Below are 17,158 nucleotides of genomic sequence, written 5' to 3' on the forward strand. Positions count from 1 at the left end.
ACCTCAGGTGATCCACCTGCCTTGGCCTCCCAAATTGCTGGGATTACAGGCATGGGCCACTGTGCCCTGACGGTCAGTCATTGTTTTCTAATCGCGATCCAGAAAAAAAGTTTAGCTCACAACTCTAACAATCTCAGAGGTGCTTTTCCTAAAGACATTGTACTTTGTTTTACAGGAGAAGGGTTTCATGTATATTTCCTGTTTTACACTCAGAATATTAGAAAGATGTGTATTCAAGATTTGATAAAATTAATAATTTCCTTGCTTTATTGAAGACATTTTAAAGGGAAGTTGACCCTTTTCCCCCGATGCTCAGTCTGAGCTGCGAAGGATACAATGACTCCTGGCACAGTTTGGTGTTGATGCCTTGACTTGTGCTAAGGAGCCAGTGCTTTTGTTCAGCCTTGCTTTTGCACCCTTGATGTAAATGTCAATACAGTGGGAAAGGAAAATAATGTTTTGGTATTATTATGAAAATAGTTTTGACTTCGTAAACTCCTAACCCCCCAATTCCATAGGCCACCCTCTGAGAACTATTGTCCTGGGGCTTTGGAATCAGATGGTAGTACTACCTTTGGGATGGAAAGGGTCCTAGCAGAGTAGAACCCAGCAATTTTTTTGGTGGGGGGGGGATGGTATTTTCCAGTAAAAACCAGAAAACCTGCTAGACAAATTCTAAAAGAGCTGCAACATAGCTGAGCGTGGTGGCTCACGCCTGTAGTCCCAGCTGCTCAGGAGGCTGAGGCAGGAGGATCGCGTGAGCCTGGGAGGCTGATGTTGCAGTGAGCCAAGATGGTGCCACTGCTCTCCAGCCTGGATGACAGAGTGAGACCCTGTCTCAAATAAAATAAAATAAAATAAAATAAATAAAAGAATAACAATGATTTATTGGGAATAATAAAATCTATGTTTATATTGTTTATATTTAAAGCAGATAAACTATCACCACACTCAATGGAGCAAAGCACAAAAATGTTCTCAATGAACAAAATTCCAATTAGAGTCAATTGCTTCTTTAAACATACCTGTAAGTATCTTTAGGCTTCTTCAAGTGTTTCCACTGGTGTGGTTCCTGAAGGGATGGGTGAATTAACAAGGCAATCACCCATTCCTTCATCTTAGTGCTGGAAATATACAGTATTGAATAGACAGACACGGTCCTAGCTCTCTTGGTGTTCACAGTCAAGTGAGGAAATGTTCAATAACCACACAAATATCAATGTGATTACAACTGTGCTAAGATTTATGAAGCACAGGGAGTTTGCAGGGGTGGGGGGTGGAAGATGCTGACTTGGTCCCGAGTCCAGTGAAGACCTCGCTAAAGCAGTGAAATTCAGCTGAGGTCTGAAGCATGAGTTGCAGTTGGCCAGGAAAGTGGGGATTGGAGCTGGGCGAGGTGACTCACGCCTGTAATCCCAGTACTTTGGGAGACCAAGGCAGGCAGATCACAAGGTCAGGAGTTCGAGATCAGCCTGACCAACATGGTGAAACACCGTCTCTACTAAAAATACAAAAACTGGCTGGGTGTGATGGCACAAGTCTGTAATCCCAGCTACTCAGGAGGCTGAGGCAGGAGAATCACTTGAACCTGGGAGGCGGAGGTTGCAGTGAGCCGAGATCATGCCACTACGCTCCAGCCTGGATGACAGAGTAAGACTCCGTCTCAAAAAAAAAAAAAAAAAGGAAAGTGCGAAGTGGGGAGTGGGTAGGGAAGAGCATTCAATGTGGCAGGATGGGTATTGTGGAGGCTCCCAGGCAGGAAATGTCTGGACAGGTTTGAAGGTCTGCCTGGGAAGTCCGTTCTGGCCAGAGCCTGATGCTAAGGTGGCATGAGGTGAGGGTGGAGTGGCAGCTGGAGGTCAGGGCAAGGGCCATCTGGTAAGCTTATTTCCGTTCCTGGAAACCACCAAGCTCTTGCCTCAGTTTTGGACCCATGCAGAGTTCTCTGCCTGGAATGTTCTGCCCTTGTTCCTCCTTCAGGCCTCAACTGAAACGTCACGTCCTTTCTAAGTAGTTCTCCTATTGTTCTCCATATCCGCACTGTCTCCCACCCTTTATTTTATTTTATTTTATTTTATTTTATTTTTGAGACAGAGTCTTGCTCTGTCATCCAGGCTGGAGTGCAATGGCACAATATGGGCTCACTGCAACCTCCGCCTCCCAAGTTCAAGCGATTCTCCTGTCTCAGCCTCCGGAGTAGCTGGGATTACAGGTTCCCGCCACCACGCCTGGCTAATTTTTTGTATTTTAGTAGACACAGGGTTTCACCGTGTTGCCCAGCCTGGTCTCGAACTCCTGAGCTCAGGCAATCTACCCGCCTTGGCCTCCCAAAGTGCTAGGATTACAGGTGTGAGCCACCACGGCTGGCCCAATCAGCACTCCTTTTTATTTGTATAACAACAGTGTTTGTTTAAATTGCTTTTGTCTGTCTACCCCAAGAGATGTAAGTTCTCTGAGGGCAGGGCCTCCTTGCTGGGTGTTCGCCCTATAGCTCCTGTGCTTAGCCGTGTGCCTTACATGCTCAGAAATATTTGTTGGACAGATGTGAGAAAGAACAGAGCTGGGTCTGAGATCCTGGCACCATTCCTTAATAGCTGTGTGACCTTGCACAAGTCATATAACCACCCTGTAGTCAGTTTCCTAATCTGTAACATGGGATTTTACTTTCTATGGCAAAGTGCTTATGTGAGACTCAAATGAGGCAGTACACGTGGAAGCACCTAGCAGAGTACCTGGCTCCAAAGGTGCTCCAAGTATTGTCCTCCTTGTGTCTCACTCCCTTTTTTTTTTTTTCAGAGACAAAGTCTCACTCCATCATCCAGGCTGGAATGTCAGTGGCACAATCTGTGCTCACTGCAACCTCTGCCTCCTGGGCTCAAGTGATCCTTCCACTTCAGCCTCCCAAGTAGCTACGACTACAGGCAAGCACCACCATGCCTGGCTAATTTTTTTTTTTTTTTTTTTTTAAGATGAAGTCTCACTCTGTTGCCCAGTCTGGAGTGCAGTGGCGTGATCTCGGCTCACTGCAACCTCTGCCTCCTGGATTCAAGTGATTCTCCTGCCTCAGCCTCCCGAGTGGCTGGGACTACAGGGACCCACCACCATGCCCAGCTGATTTTTGTGTTTTTAGCAGAGACGGGGTTTCACCATATTGGCCAGGCTGGTCTCGAACTCCTGACCTTATGATCTGCCTGCCTCGACCTCCCAAAATGCTGGGATTACATGTGTGAGCCACCACGCCAGGCCTGTATTTTTTTTTTTTTCGGTAGAGACAGAGTTTCACTATGTTGCCCAGCCTGGTCTCAAACTCCTGGGCTCAAGCATCCGTCTGCCTTGGCCCCCCAAAGTGTTGGGATTACAGGCGTGAGCCACCGCACCTGGCCTATTGTCTCTTTTTACTACACTATTAGATATGATGAGCTGGACCTTGCTTAGCCCCAGCTGAGTTCTTGCTTCCCATCCTCCTCCCCGCCTGCTGCTTCCCTGAGTCATGCCCACTGCAACGTAAACAGGGCAGTTCCTAGCAGCTTGCAATGACAGTAATAGTGGAAAGAACAAGAGGGAAGGGAGCAACTGTTTTGTTTTGTTTGACATGGTGTCTCACTGTGTTGTCTAGGCTGGTCTCAAACTCTGAGGGTCAAGTGATCCTTCTGCCTCAGTCCCCTGAGTAGCTGAGACTACAGGCGTGCACCACCGTGTCTAGCTAATTGTTTTGTGTTTTATTTTTCTAGAGACGGGGGTCTCATTGTGTTGCCCAGACTGGTCTTGAACTCCTGGGCTCACTCGATCCTCCCACCTCAGCCTCCCAAATGCTTGGATTACAGGCATGAGCCAGTGTGCGTGTCCTTACATTGTATTTTCAGAATTTTAAATTATTAAGACAATAAGTGTCCTTTAAAAATTCAAACAAACACATAAAAGTATAAAGCAAATAAACTTCCCACTAAGCTACCTCACCCTCCCAGAGGCTACTTACCACTGTCAACTGTTTAAGGTGTATCCTTCTAGATCTTCTGTTCAAATACACATATATAATGGGGTCATACCAAACATTTTCTGCAACTTTTTTGTTTTGTTTTTATTTTTATTTATTACTTATTTATTTTTTTGAGACAGAGTCTTGCTCTTGTTGCCCAGACTGGAGTGCAGTGGCATGATCTCAGCTCACTGCAACCTCCACCTCCCGGGTTCAAGTGATTCTCCTGCCTCAGCCTCCCAAGTAGCTGGGATTACAGGTGCTCACCACCACGCCCAGCTAATTTTTGTATTTTTAGTAGAGACAGGGTTTCATAATGTTGGCCAGGCTGGTCTCAAACTCCTGACCTCAGGAGATCCACCCGCCTCAGCCTCCCAAAGTGCTGGGATTACAGGTGTGAGCCACCACAGCCAGCCAGTTTTGTTTTGTTTTTAATTAACACTGTTATCCAAGGACACCTTTCCAAATCAGTACAGTCAGATCTAACACATCCTTTTAAATGATGGCTACTATTTTATTCTCTGGGTGACCCCAATATTATATTTCTATATTTTCCAGACTTTTGATAAGCACAGAATTTTTTTTCTTTTTTTGAGACTGAGTCTAACTCTGTCGTCCAAGCTGGAGTGCAGTGGCACAGTCTCTGCTCACTGCAACTTCCACCTCCATGGTTCAAATGATTCTCCTGCCTCAGTCTCCCATGTAGCTGAGACTACAAGGCTCATGCCACCATGCCCGGCAAATTTTTTGTATTTTTAGTAGACACGGGGTTTCACCGTGTTAGGCAGGATGGTCTCCATCTCCTGACCTCGTCATCTGCCCGCTTTGGCCTCCCAAAGTGCTGGGATTATAGGTGTGAGCCACCACACCCGGCCTAAATTATTTTAAAATATAGGGAGTTTTACCATGAAAATTTTTATTTAAAATCTCATTGATAGAAAAATATTCAAATTTTATCAGAAAAATAAAATTTTTATAATATGAATTTATGTATATTTATCACTAGAAACAGATTATCTGAAATTTTAAGTCAAAATAAACCAGAGAAGACAAAGTTATATTTCATTTCATTTTTTACTTTTTTATTTTAATTTTTTTGAGACAGAGTCTCGCTCAGTCGCCCAGGCTGGAATGCAGTGGCAGAATCTCAGCTCACTGCAACCTCCCGCTCCTGGGTTCAGGCGATTCTCCTGCCTCAGCCTCCTGAGTAGCTGGGACTACAGGCTCGCACCACCACCTCCAGCTAATTTTTGTATTTTTAGTAGAGACGGGGTTTTACCATATTAGTCAGGCTGGTCTTGAACTCCTGAGCTCAAGCAATCTGCCAGCCTCGGCCTCCAAAGTGCTGGGATTACAGGTGAGAGGCACCACGTCTGACTATGCAGTGTTTTTTTTCTACATAAAATAATGGTGTGTTTTTACAATGAATAGCACCTGATAGTCAATACAATCAATGGCAGTTCTGTTTCTCTTCTTTTATTCCATTTTAAAATATAACTGGCTGGGTGTGGTGGCTCACGCCTAGAATCCAAGTACTTCGGGAGGCCGAGGTGGGCAGATCGCCTGAGGTCAGGAGTTCGAGACCAGCCTGACCAACATGGTGAAACCCCTGTCCGTACTAAAACACAAAAATCAGCTGGGTGTGGTGGTGTATGCCTGTTGTCTCAGCTACTCAGGAGGCTGAGGCAAGAGAATTGCTTAAACTTGGGAGGTGGAGGTGGTAGGGAGCCAAGATCATGCTACTGTACTCCAGCCTGAGTGACAAAATGAAACTCTGTCTCCAAAAAAAGAAAGAAAGAAAAACAAAAACAAAAATAAAAAACACTGTCAATTAATTGAAAGATGCCATCAATTTTAGAATTTTTAAAATGTGTAAAATGGGAGTGTCGGCCGGGCGCAGTGGCTCAAGCCTGTAATCCCAGCACTTTGGGAGGCCGAGACGGGTGGATCACGAGGTCAGGAGATCGAGACCATCCTGAGCTACACGGTGAAACCCCGTCTCTACTAAAAAATACAAAAACTAGCCGGGCGAGATGGCGGGCGCCTGTAGTCCCAGCTACTCGGGAGACTGAGGCAGGAGAATGGCGTAAACCCAGGAGGCGGAGCTTGCAGTGAGCCGAGATTGCGCCACTGCACTCCAGCCTGGGTGACAGAGCTAGACTCCGTCTCCAAAAAATAAAAATAAAAAAATAAAAAAAAATAAAATGGGAGTGTCTCAGTCCATTAGTGTTGACACTAATTTATAAAGCACAAGAAATTTATCTCTGGGCAGGCATGGTGGCTCACACCTGTAATCCCAGCACTTTGGGAGGCTGAGGCGGGAGAAGTGTTTGAGGCCAGGAGTTCCAGACCAGCATGGGCAACATAGCAAAACCCCTTCCCTACAAAAAATACAAAAATTAGCTAGGTGTGGTGTCACACACATACCTGTAGTCCCAGCTACTCAGGAGGCTGAGGTGGGAAGATTGCTTGAGCCCAGGAGGTTGAGGCTGCAGTGAGCTGTGATCGCACCACTGCACTCTAGCCTAAGTGACAGAGCAAGACCTTGTCTATAAAAAGCAAAAACCAAAGAAAAGAGGAGAAAAAAGGAAAATAAATGTATTTCTCACAATTCTAGAGGATGTTCACGATCAAGGCACCAGCAGGTTTAGTGTCTGATGCCTGGTTATCTGCTTCTAAGATGGCACCTTGAAAGCTGTTATCTCACATGGCAAAAGGGATGGAAAGACAAAAAGGGCAAGATTAAGTGCTTTCTTCAAACTTGAGCCCCTTTTCACAGAATTATTATTTTTATGTGTGTGAGACAGAGTCTCACTTTGTCACCCAGGCAGGAGTGCAGTGGCACAATCACTGGCTCACTTCAACCTTGACCTCCCTGGGCAACCTGGAGCCCTTTTCTACATGTGCTAATCCCATTCCACCCTGAGTTAATCACCTTCCATAGGCCACACCTCTGCACTGGGGATTAAGATTCAACATGAGGCTGGGCGCGGTGGCTCACACCTGTAATCCCAGCACTTTGGGAGGCCGAGGCGGGCGGATCACCTGAGGTTGGGAGTTCAAGACCAGCCTGACCAACATGGAGAAACCCCATCTCTCCTAAAAATGCAAAACCAGCTGGGCATGGTGGTGCATACCTGTAATCCCAGCTACTCGGGAGGCTGAGGCAGGAGGATCGCTTGACCCCGGGAGGCAGAGGTTGCAGTGAACCGAGATGATGCCACTGCACTCCAGCCTGGGCAACAAAAGCAAAACTCCATCTAAAAAAAAAAAAGAGATTCAACATGAACTTCAGAGGGAGCATCATCACTCTAACCATGGCAAAGAGTCTTGGAATTGATGAAATAGAACAGTCCCTTCTTGTCCCTTTATTCACCAGAATTTTTGTGTGATCTTCCAGGCACCACCAGGACCAGCTGATCATTCCAGCCCACAGCAATGGAGCCACATGACTCCTCCCACGTGGACTCTGAGTTCCGATACACTCTCTTCCCGATTGTTTACAGCATCATCTTTGTGCTTGGGGTCATTGCTAATGGCTATGTGCTGTGGGTCTTTGCCCGCCTGTACCCTTCCAAGAAATTCAATGAGATAAAGATCTTCATGGTGAACCTCACCATGGCGGACATGCTCTTCTTGATCACCCTGCCACTGTGGATTGTGTACTACCAAAACGGGGGCAACTGGATACTCCCCAAATTCCTGTGCAACCTGGCTGGCTGCCTCTTCTTCATCAATACCTACTGCTCTGTGGCCTTCCTGGGCGTCATCACTTATAACCGCTTCCAGGCAGTAACTCGCCCCATCAAGACTGCTCAGGCCACCACCCGCAAGCGTGGCATCTCTTTGTCTCTGGTCATCTGGGTGGCCATTGTGGGTGCGGCATCCTACTTCCTCATCCTGGACTCCACCAACACAGTGCCCAACAGTGCTGGCTCAGGAAACATCACCCGCTGCTTTGAGCATTACGAGAAGGGCAGCGTGCCAGTCCTCATCATCCACATCTTCATTGTGTTCAGCTTCTTCCTGGTCTTCCTCATCATCCTCTTCTGCAACCTGGTCATCATCCGTACCTTGCTCATGCAGCCGGTGCAGCAGCAGCGCAACGCTGAAGTCAAGCGCCGGGCGCTGTGGATGGTGTGCACGGTCTTGGCGGTGTTCATCATATGCTTCGTGCCCCACCACATGGTGCAGCTGCCCTGGACCCTTGCTGAGCTGGGCTTCCAGAACAGCAAATTCCACCAGGCTATTAATGATGCACATCAGGTCACCCTCTGCCTCCTTAGCACCAACTGTGTCTTAGACCCTGTTATCTACTGTTTCCTCACCAAGAAGTTCCGCAAGCACCTCACCGAAAAGTTCTACAGCATGCGCAGTAGCCGGAAATGCTCCCGGGCCACCACGGATACGGTCACTGAAGTGGTTGTGCCATTCAACCAGATCCCTGGCAAGTCCCTCAAAAATTAGTCCCTGCTTGTTGGTGCCAGGCCTGAAGTCTTCTCCTCCATGGACATCATGGACTGAGCTGGGGGAAGAAGGGATATCTGCTGTGGTCTGGGCACCACCTCCATGGGCACTGGTGGGCCATTAGATTTGGAGGCTACCTCACCTGGGCAGGGATGATGGCAGAGCCATACTGTTGGAAAATCCAGAACTCAAATGAGTCCCTTCATCTGCCTGTGGGTGCATACTACAGTAACTGTGACTGATGACCTCATCCTGAGTCCCTTAATCTTATAGGGCTGGAAGGAATGTCAGGGCCAAGTGCAGACCTTGGGGGAAGACTTTAAACCACCTAGTTCTCCCTGATGGGGCGTCGGTCTAAAGCTTTGGGGGACCAGGCGCAGTGGCTCACACCTGTAATCCCAGCACTTTGGGAGGCCGAGGTGGGCAGATCATGAGGTCGAGAGATTGAGACCATCCTGGCCAGCATTGTAAAACCCCGTCTCTACTAAAAACTACAAAAATTAGCTGGGCTTGGTGGTGCATGCCTGTAGTCCCAGCTACTTAGGAGGCTGAGGCAGAAGAATCGCTTGAACCTGGGAGGCACAGGTTGCAGTGAGCCTAGATTTCACCATTGCATTCTAGCCTGGCAACAGAGCGAGATTCCGTCTCAAAAATAAATAAATAAATAAGTAAGTAAGTAAGTAAGTAAGTAAGTAAATAAATAAATAAATAAATAAAAGCTTTGGACAAATACTCTCAAGTGATACAGGCAGAAAGGGTTGGGAAAGGGACACTGCCCTCACAGTGTGGCACTACCTTGGGGAAGACTTTTGAGCTACGACAGTGCCATCCTCTCTCCAACCTCAGGCAAAAAGTGTTTGTGACCTTTCTCAGGCGAAGTGGCTTGATGGAACCTTCTCTGACTCATCTGGCAGCCTGTCCCTAATGGTGACCAAAGAAGATAAAACATGAACAGACCAAAAGCTAGGACAAGAGCTTGCTTCCCAAGACAGATGTGCCTGTCTGCAAAGGCCTTGCCTCTAGCCTGGTCAGCTCTGGGGGAGTGGGAGACAGATGCCCACCTCCTCCATCTTTCTGTCTCAACAACAGTCTCTAATTAAGTACCTTCTGTGGGGCAGCCACCCACTGAGGATGGGCAAAGGGCCTTTGAAAGCAAAATTGGGGTTGGGCGCAGTGGTTCATGCCGGTAATCCCAGCACTTTGGGAGGCCAAGGCAAGCAGATCACCTGAGGTCTGGAGTTCAAGACCAGCCTGGCCAACATGGTGAAACCCCATCTCCACTAAGAATACAAAAAAATTAGCCCGTCGTGGTGGTGCATGCCTGTAGTCCCATAGCCTGTAGCTACTGGGAGGAGGCAGAGGTTGCAGTGAGCTGAGATCGTGCCACTGCACTCCAGCCTGGGTGACAGAGCGAGACTCTGTCTCAAAAAAAAAAAAAAAAAAGCCAAAATTGGAACTGTCCAGGCCAGGACACCTCGATGTCCAGGGGCTTCCATATGAACAGGCGCATGGGCTGGGAAGTGCATGAGGCCCCTGGGTAGAAGGGTCTGCCAGTTCTTCCCTCCCTTGCCCTCTGGGAGGCTCCTCCTAACATAGCTTCCAGGAGGTGGGAGGAGCAATTACTGTCAGCAGGTGTCAGTCAGATGTCAGCTTCTCTTGCGGATCTCTAGATGTCTGCTTGTGATTTTTGGCAAGTTTATGCAAATGAGCCTCCTCTCCTGCCCTGAGACAAGTAACCGCAGTGTGAACCTGGCAGCCTCAGACCCAAGGGGCTCAGAGGAAACTTCTCTGGTTTCTAGAGCTCTGTACTCCTTTAGAGAAGTCTTCCTTCCTTACAGTCAGTGTCCCTGTGAAGCTGAGATACTCATTTCCTGTGTACCGGGCAATCATCGGATTGCTGATTTTGAGAAATGCCTCCCGATGGACCAGTAACCTGCTGGAGTCTGGGATGGTAGCTGTGGGCTGGACTTGGCTGATGGTATGACCGGGTGACTAGTGCAGCATCACACAGGCCTGGGTCAAGTCTTGGCTGTGTCATTTCCTGCTGAGGGACCAGGCACTGAACTTCCTACCTCTTAGGGTCGTTACCTATGAGGTTAAAGCTACCTCATGGGATTGTTGTACGCGGCTAACGTTGAGGCAGACACCTCTTGGTCAGGGTGACTTCTCATCTTAGACCCTCCCCTTTTCTGCGAATTTGGGCCCCTTGATCCTCTGATGGGAGCTGAAAGGATGAGAGGTGGGCATCTAGATTCAGGGAGGCTGCTCAGGCTTTGCAGGTCCCTTACCTGAACACATATAAACCCTGGAGCTGTGACTGTGTCCGTGTGTGTGTGTCTGTCTGTCTGTGTGTGTCGGGGGGATGGGCACCTGCATGAATGTGGTAGAGAAAATGGCTCTGCTCAGAGAGAAGATACGCATAGCAAGGCAGGGACCAGAGGAATCACAGTTGCCTGGAGAACAGCCAGGCACCGCCTCCAGGGACCTGCTGGCTTCCCTCAGTCCTCCAGGGGCCCAGCACTCTTTCCTTTGGGCCCTGTGAGCGTCCCTTGTCAGGATACATTCTCTCATTTTGCCGAAGCTGATTTGATTGGGTGTCTATTTCTCGCAGTCAAAAGAGCTCTGAGGCCGGGCGCAGTGGCTCAAGCCTGTAATCCCAGCACTTTGGGAGGCCGAGACGGGCGGATCACGAGGTCAGGAGATCGAGACCATCCTGGCTAACACGGTGAAACCCCGTCTCTACTAAAAAAATACGAAAAACTAGCCGGGCGAGGTGGCGGGCGCCTGTAGTCCCAGCTACTCGGGAGGCTGAGGCAGGAGAATGGCGTAAACCCGGGAGGCGGAGCTTGTAGTGAGCTGAGATCCGGCCACTGCACTCCAGCCCGGGCAACAGAGCAAGACTCCGTCTCAAAAAAAAAAAAAAAAAAAAAAAAAAAAGAGCTCTGAATGAGGGAAGTGCTTCTGTTGCTAACTCCCCGTGTCTCCTGAATTTCAGTCATTCGTGTACCTGCCTTGAAATTTTTGCAATATCCATGTACCAACTGTCTGTTTACTTAATAAATAATTTTTCTTTAAATTAAGTCATTTTTAAAAACTTACATTTATTTGAAAGAAAACATTATAACAATTGTAAATGAAAACTAACACCACCTGCCACAAATAGAAGGTAGACATAAACATAAAACCGTAACTATAAAAATGTTTCTCACCCGGGTGCGGTGACTCACACCCGTAATCCCAACATTTTGGGAGGCTGAGGAGGGTGGATTGCTTGAGCCCAGGAGTTCGAGACCAGCCTGAGAAACATGGCAAAATATTGCCTCTACAAAAAATTTGTGGTTGTGGTGGCTCACGCCTGTAATCCCAGCACTTTGGGAGGCCAAGGAGGGCAGATTACCTGAGGTCATGCATTCAAGACCAGTCTGGTCAACATGGCGAAACCCTGTCTCTACTAAAAATACAAAATTAGCTGGTCGTGATGGTGGGTGCCTGTAATCCCAGCTACTTGGGAGGCTGAGGCAGGAGAATTGCATGAACCTGGGAGTCGGAGGTTGCAGTGAGCCGAGATTGCGCCACTGCACTCCAGCCTGGGTGACAAAGCGAGACTCAGCCTAAAAAAAAAAAAAAAAAATTAAAAAAAATTAGCCAGGCATGGTGGTAATTCCAGCTACATGGGAGGCTGAAGCGGGAGGATTGCTTGAGCCAGGAGGTTGAGGTTGCTGTGAGTTGTGATCGTCATGCCACACTGACCTGGGTGATAGAACAAGATCCTGTCTCAAAAAAAAAAAGTTTTTCTGTGTTCTATCTAAAGTCACTTGACACGTCTCAGTGACCTGTGTAGCACACTTCAGGAAACTCTACTGTGATGGGTATAAAGTACACAGGGTCTCAATAAAGAATAACTCTGGGCCATGCCTGTAATCCCAGCACTTTGAGAGGCCGAGGCAGGAAGATCGCTTGAGCTCAGGAGTTTGAGACCAGCCTGGGCAACGTAGTGAGACTCTGTCTCTAACTGGCAAAAAAACAAGAGTAACTGACAGTTCTGAGACAGTGACTTGTGATTACCTCCTTACTTCTTCCAGGATGTTGCCCCAACACATAGACCGTGCTCTCATGGGATCAGGGGGTGAGAGGAGTATATTAGGTTGTAGCCCATGCTCCAGCCTTGTTGATCTCCTCACCACCCGAATACAGCCAGCATTACTCCTCCTGTATCCTGTCTCTTCTCTTTTTTTCTAAACTTTTTTTTCTGGAGGTGGGGTCTTGCTATATTGCCCAGGCTGGCATGCAATGGCTATTTACTGGCACGCCTATTGCACACTACAGGGTCAAACTTCTGGCTTTAAGGGATCCTCCTACATCAGCCTCCCCAGTAGCTGGGACTACAGGAGTGGGTCACTGTACCCAGCCCTTCTCTTTTTTTTTATTTTGTTTTGTCTTATTATTATTTTTTTTTGAGATGGAGTCTCGCTCTGTTGCCCAGGCTGGAGTGCAGTGGTGCGATCTCGGCTCACTGCAAGCTCTGCCTCCTGAGTTCACGCCATTCTCCTGCCTCAGCCTCCTGAATAGCTGAGCTTACAGGCACCCGCCACCATGCCTGGCTCATTTTTTTGTATTTTTAGTAGAGACGGGGTTTCACTGCCTGGCCAAATTTTTTTTTTTTTTTTTTTTGGTCAGTGTTGACCAGGTTGGCCTCAAACATGTAGCCTCGCCTCCCCAAGGGTCAGGACAACCGGCCTGAGCCACTACGGCCCCCCTCTTCTTTTTGACATATCCCAGAATAGTCCAATAGGTAGCCCTCTGAATCCAGGCAGCATTACTGTGACCATTGACGTTAAGTCATTTCGATGTCTGTCTTTCCTGTTCTGGGGGGCAGGAACCAGATCTTAATTATCTGTCTCCAGTTTCTCACACATAGTCTGGAATTGAGATCTACCTGTCTCCAAATTGTACAGCTTCCCCAGGGTTTAGCATAAACAAACATGTTGACATATACATGCAAATATTTTGAAAGGTTTTGAGGAGACCCTAGAGAGACAGATAGAAAAGAAATGTAATACATGTTCTTCCAAAGTTCTAGGTCCATATTCTAAAGGAAGATGTAGGGAGTTTTCAGAGAATCAGTACATTTTGGAGCTGGGAGGGTTCAACCCCTTCATCTTACTAAGGACATCATGGGGCTCAGAGGGGCTAACTGATGGCCGAAGTTACACAGGGTGGAGCTGCGGTGGATACAGGGCTGGCTGTTCACCTGCATCTCTCCGCTCTTGCAACGGTGACGGGGATTATGGGAAAAGTTGAGTTGTAACTCTTTTGATGAAACATCACTGATTAGAATTTCCAAGGCATCCTGTGTATCAGGAAAGCCTCACCTTGCATTTGCCCCTGATCTCAGCTTTCGCCTCAGGGAACCACCAGTGATCTCAGTTGGAGAATGCTGGCTTATGTAAGATCTGGCCTCATTGAGATGAGTCATAGACCCAAGAGTGGTAAGTGGAGGTCACAGTTGACTAGACCCGTATATGTTTATGCCTGTTTTTACTCATCTGTGTTATATCTGTGCGCAAGACCTAAGGCCACAAAGAGATATAATAAGACCTTCTTGTAAAGCACCTGGTTTTTGTGCAGACTTGGTATTTCTGTATAAAAAGTTCTATTCCCTTTGATATCCTGCCAGCAAGCCATCCTCCCATATACCCATCCGTCTATCCACCTATCCATCCCTCCATCCCACCATCCTTCTATCCATCTATCCATCCATCCATCCATCCATCCATCCATCCATCCCTCCATCCCTTTAAGTACCCAGCAAACACCTATGGAGTGCCTATTTTGGTCCAGTAACTATGCTAAGCACAATTTTGATCTGTTATCTTACTAAAACCTCATACTCTCCCTGAAACATGGGTGGTTTTATCCCCACAGAAATGAATAAAACAAGTGTTACAGGTCTTTTAGAATTTGTATGGCAGGCTTTTCAGTTTTTGCCAGAAAGCCCCTTAAAAAAGAAGGAAAAAAAAGAAATGAATAAAATAAATAAGGACGCAAGCTGACTGAATAAGACGTAGTGGCTGCCTCTCAGGTCCTTGGTACAGAAGGAAGGGGGACCCAGCTATTTGCTTGCCAGTTTCCCCTATCTTATGTCATTGAGTCTTCACAACCACCCCACAGAATAGAACATTTCATGCCCATTTTACAGATAGGGAAATCGAGACTCAGAAGGGTTCAGAGATTTATAAAGATAAAAGAGCTACTAAGTGGCATAATAATATTCAAAGCCAGATCTGCCTTAGTAAGCATGGGTCCCTTTCCTTCTCTCCTCCCTCTCCGCCATGTGCCTGTACCCTCGCCCAAGCCCCTCTCTCTAGGCACAGTCTTCTAAGCGCTGGGACAGGACTGTCATGGGGGAATGGCCCAAGAGGCCTCCAGTGGAACGTGAGGGCCTCCGCATTGCTGTTTCTGGCTTCCTCTTTGAGGCCTCTGTGCTCCCCATGCATGTTGAAGCCCCAGCAACAATGACTCTTCCCTGGGCTCAGGCCGCTGTGCTCAGCTAGGGAGGGTACTCCTGAGGATGGATGGCAGCCATGAACACAGTGTTCCAGAGACCCTCAGAAGCCAGAGTGGTCATTGTCACTGGAGCTAGAAGGTGCTCTTAGATGTCACCTGGATCCTGACAGCTCTGTAAGGGGAGGGACAGAGGTGGCCACTCAACATTTGCTGACCACTTACTACAAGGGGAACTTTACATCATTTACTCCTCCCAAATACCTGTGGGTAGAACTGCCTCTTCCCTCTGCCTGAGATGGGTCTTGATGGGAATATACCTACAGCATCCTTGATATAGCTACATGGCTCATTCCCTTGCTTCCTTCAACGCTTTGCTCAAATGTCCCTTTCTTGGTGAGGCCTACTTGACTACCTCACTTAAAAATGGAGGCTTGGGGCCTGGCGCAGTGGCTGACACCTTTAATCCCAGCACTTTGGGAGGCAGAGGTGGGTGGATCACCTGAAGTCAGGAGTTTGAGGCCAGCCTGGCCAACATGACAAAACCCTGTCTTTACTAAAAATAAAAAAATTAGCCGAGGGTGGAGTCAGGCACCTGTAATCCCATCTACTCGAGAGGCTGAGGAGGCTGAGGAAGGAGAATCACTTGAACCTGGGAGGCGGAGATTGTAGTGAGCTGAGATTGTGCCACTGCACTCTGGCTTGGGCAACAGAGCAAGACTCCGTCTCAAAAAAAAAAAAAAAAAAGAAGGCTTGGGTAGGAAGTGTGCAGGGTTTCATGGCCCTGCAGCTTCATTAGACTCAGTATCCTCCTGAAAAAAAAATTAAAAATATAACAACAGTGCTTGCTTCATCAGCTCATAACTAAAACTGGAACAATACAGAGATACAGGTATGGTCCCTGAACAAGGATGACACAGAAATTCAAGAAGCTTTCCATATAATTAAAATAAATTTTAAAACAGAAAACCAAATCCCCATCCCCAAAATACAGAAGCTTAGAGAGTAAAGTGATTCCCAAGGTCACACAATGAATGGCTGGCCTAGCTGGGTGCGTCCAGCTCCAAAACTCATTCTGTCACACTGCCTTCCCCTGCGGACATCTTTCATGATACAGAATGTGAAGATCCCTATCTTCCATCTTCCGGACAAGAAAGATGAAATGACTTACAAGCAGGTGAATCAAGCAGGTGAAATGACTTACATCCAAGGTCACACAGCAATAATCAGGATGCAGAGATCTTTATTTTACCTCTATTGTGCAAGATGCTTCTCATACATTTTTGTCTGAATGCATGTTATTTTCCTTCTTTTTGTTTTCTTTTTCTTTCTTTTTTTTTTTTTTAAGATGGATTTTCGCTGTTATTGCCCAGGCTGGAGTACAGTGGAGCAACCTTGGCTCACTGCAACCTCCACCACTTGGGTTCAAGTGATTTTCCTGCCTCAGCCTCCCGAGTAACTGGGATTACAAGCATGTACCACCATGCCCAGCTAATTTTGTATTTTTAGTAGAGATGAGATTTCTCCATGTTGGTCAGGCTGGTCTCAAACCCCCGACCTCAGGTGATCTGCCTGCCTTGGCCTCCCAAAGCGCTGGATTCCAGGTGTGAGCCACCGTGCCCGGCCAACATGTTATTTTCTTTTATCACCATTTTCCATTCTTATCCTCCACAATACTTCTAGTGCAGGCAATATATATCCTTGATGTTGTAGGTATGCTTGTAAAATGTATAGTGTTATTCTGTGTGTGTATTCCTTTTACATTTACATAAAAGTTAGAGTTCACATAATTTGACCTTATTCTGTGTCTCATTCCCTCCCCCCCAGCATTATTTTTGCAATGGAATCATGTTGGAGTGTGTACATCTAGTTCAATGATGTCAATGTCTGCGGGGTCCTCCATCGTGTACATCCACTACATTCTACCCATTCCCCTGGTGATGGACACTCAGGGTGCCTTCTGTTCCGTTTACTTTTCTTTCTTTTTCTGGGCGGGGCATGGTGGGGGATAGAGTCTCACTCTGGCCCCAAGCCTGGAGTGCAGTGACGCGATCATGGCTCACTGCAACCTCTGCCTCCCAGATTCAAGCTATTCTCCTGTCTCAGGCTCCCGAGTAGCTGAGATTACAGATGCCCGCCACTGCACTGGGCTAATTTATGGATTTTTTAGAAGAGACAGAGTTTCGGCTGGGCGCGGTGGCTCAAGCCTGT

General features: G+C 47.4%; 1 protein-coding gene across 4 annotated transcripts in view; it reads left to right on the forward strand.

The window, feature by feature from the left end:
• PTAFR (platelet-activating factor receptor) overlaps nucleotides 1–9,096 on the forward strand; it is a 68,397-nt gene extending 59,301 nt beyond the window's left edge. For all 4 annotated transcript variants that reach the window (XM_011955521.1, XM_011955519.1, XM_011955520.1 and 1 more), the window contains one exon: nucleotides 7,377–9,096. In XM_011955521.1, coding sequence (XP_011810911.1) covers nucleotides 7,415–8,443 — 1,029 coding nt within the window. In that variant the 5' untranslated portion in view covers nucleotides 7,377–7,414 and the 3' untranslated portion in view covers nucleotides 8,444–9,096. The remainder of the gene's footprint in view (nucleotides 1–7,376) is intronic.
• The last annotated feature ends 8,062 nt before the right edge of the window (nucleotides 9,097–17,158 follow it).

Source organism: Colobus angolensis, unplaced genomic scaffold, assembly GCF_000951035.1.
Source record: "Colobus angolensis palliatus isolate OR3802 unplaced genomic scaffold, Cang.pa_1.0 Scaffold4, whole genome shotgun sequence".
Classification (NCBI taxonomy): Eukaryota; Metazoa; Chordata; class Mammalia; order Primates; family Cercopithecidae; genus Colobus; species Colobus angolensis.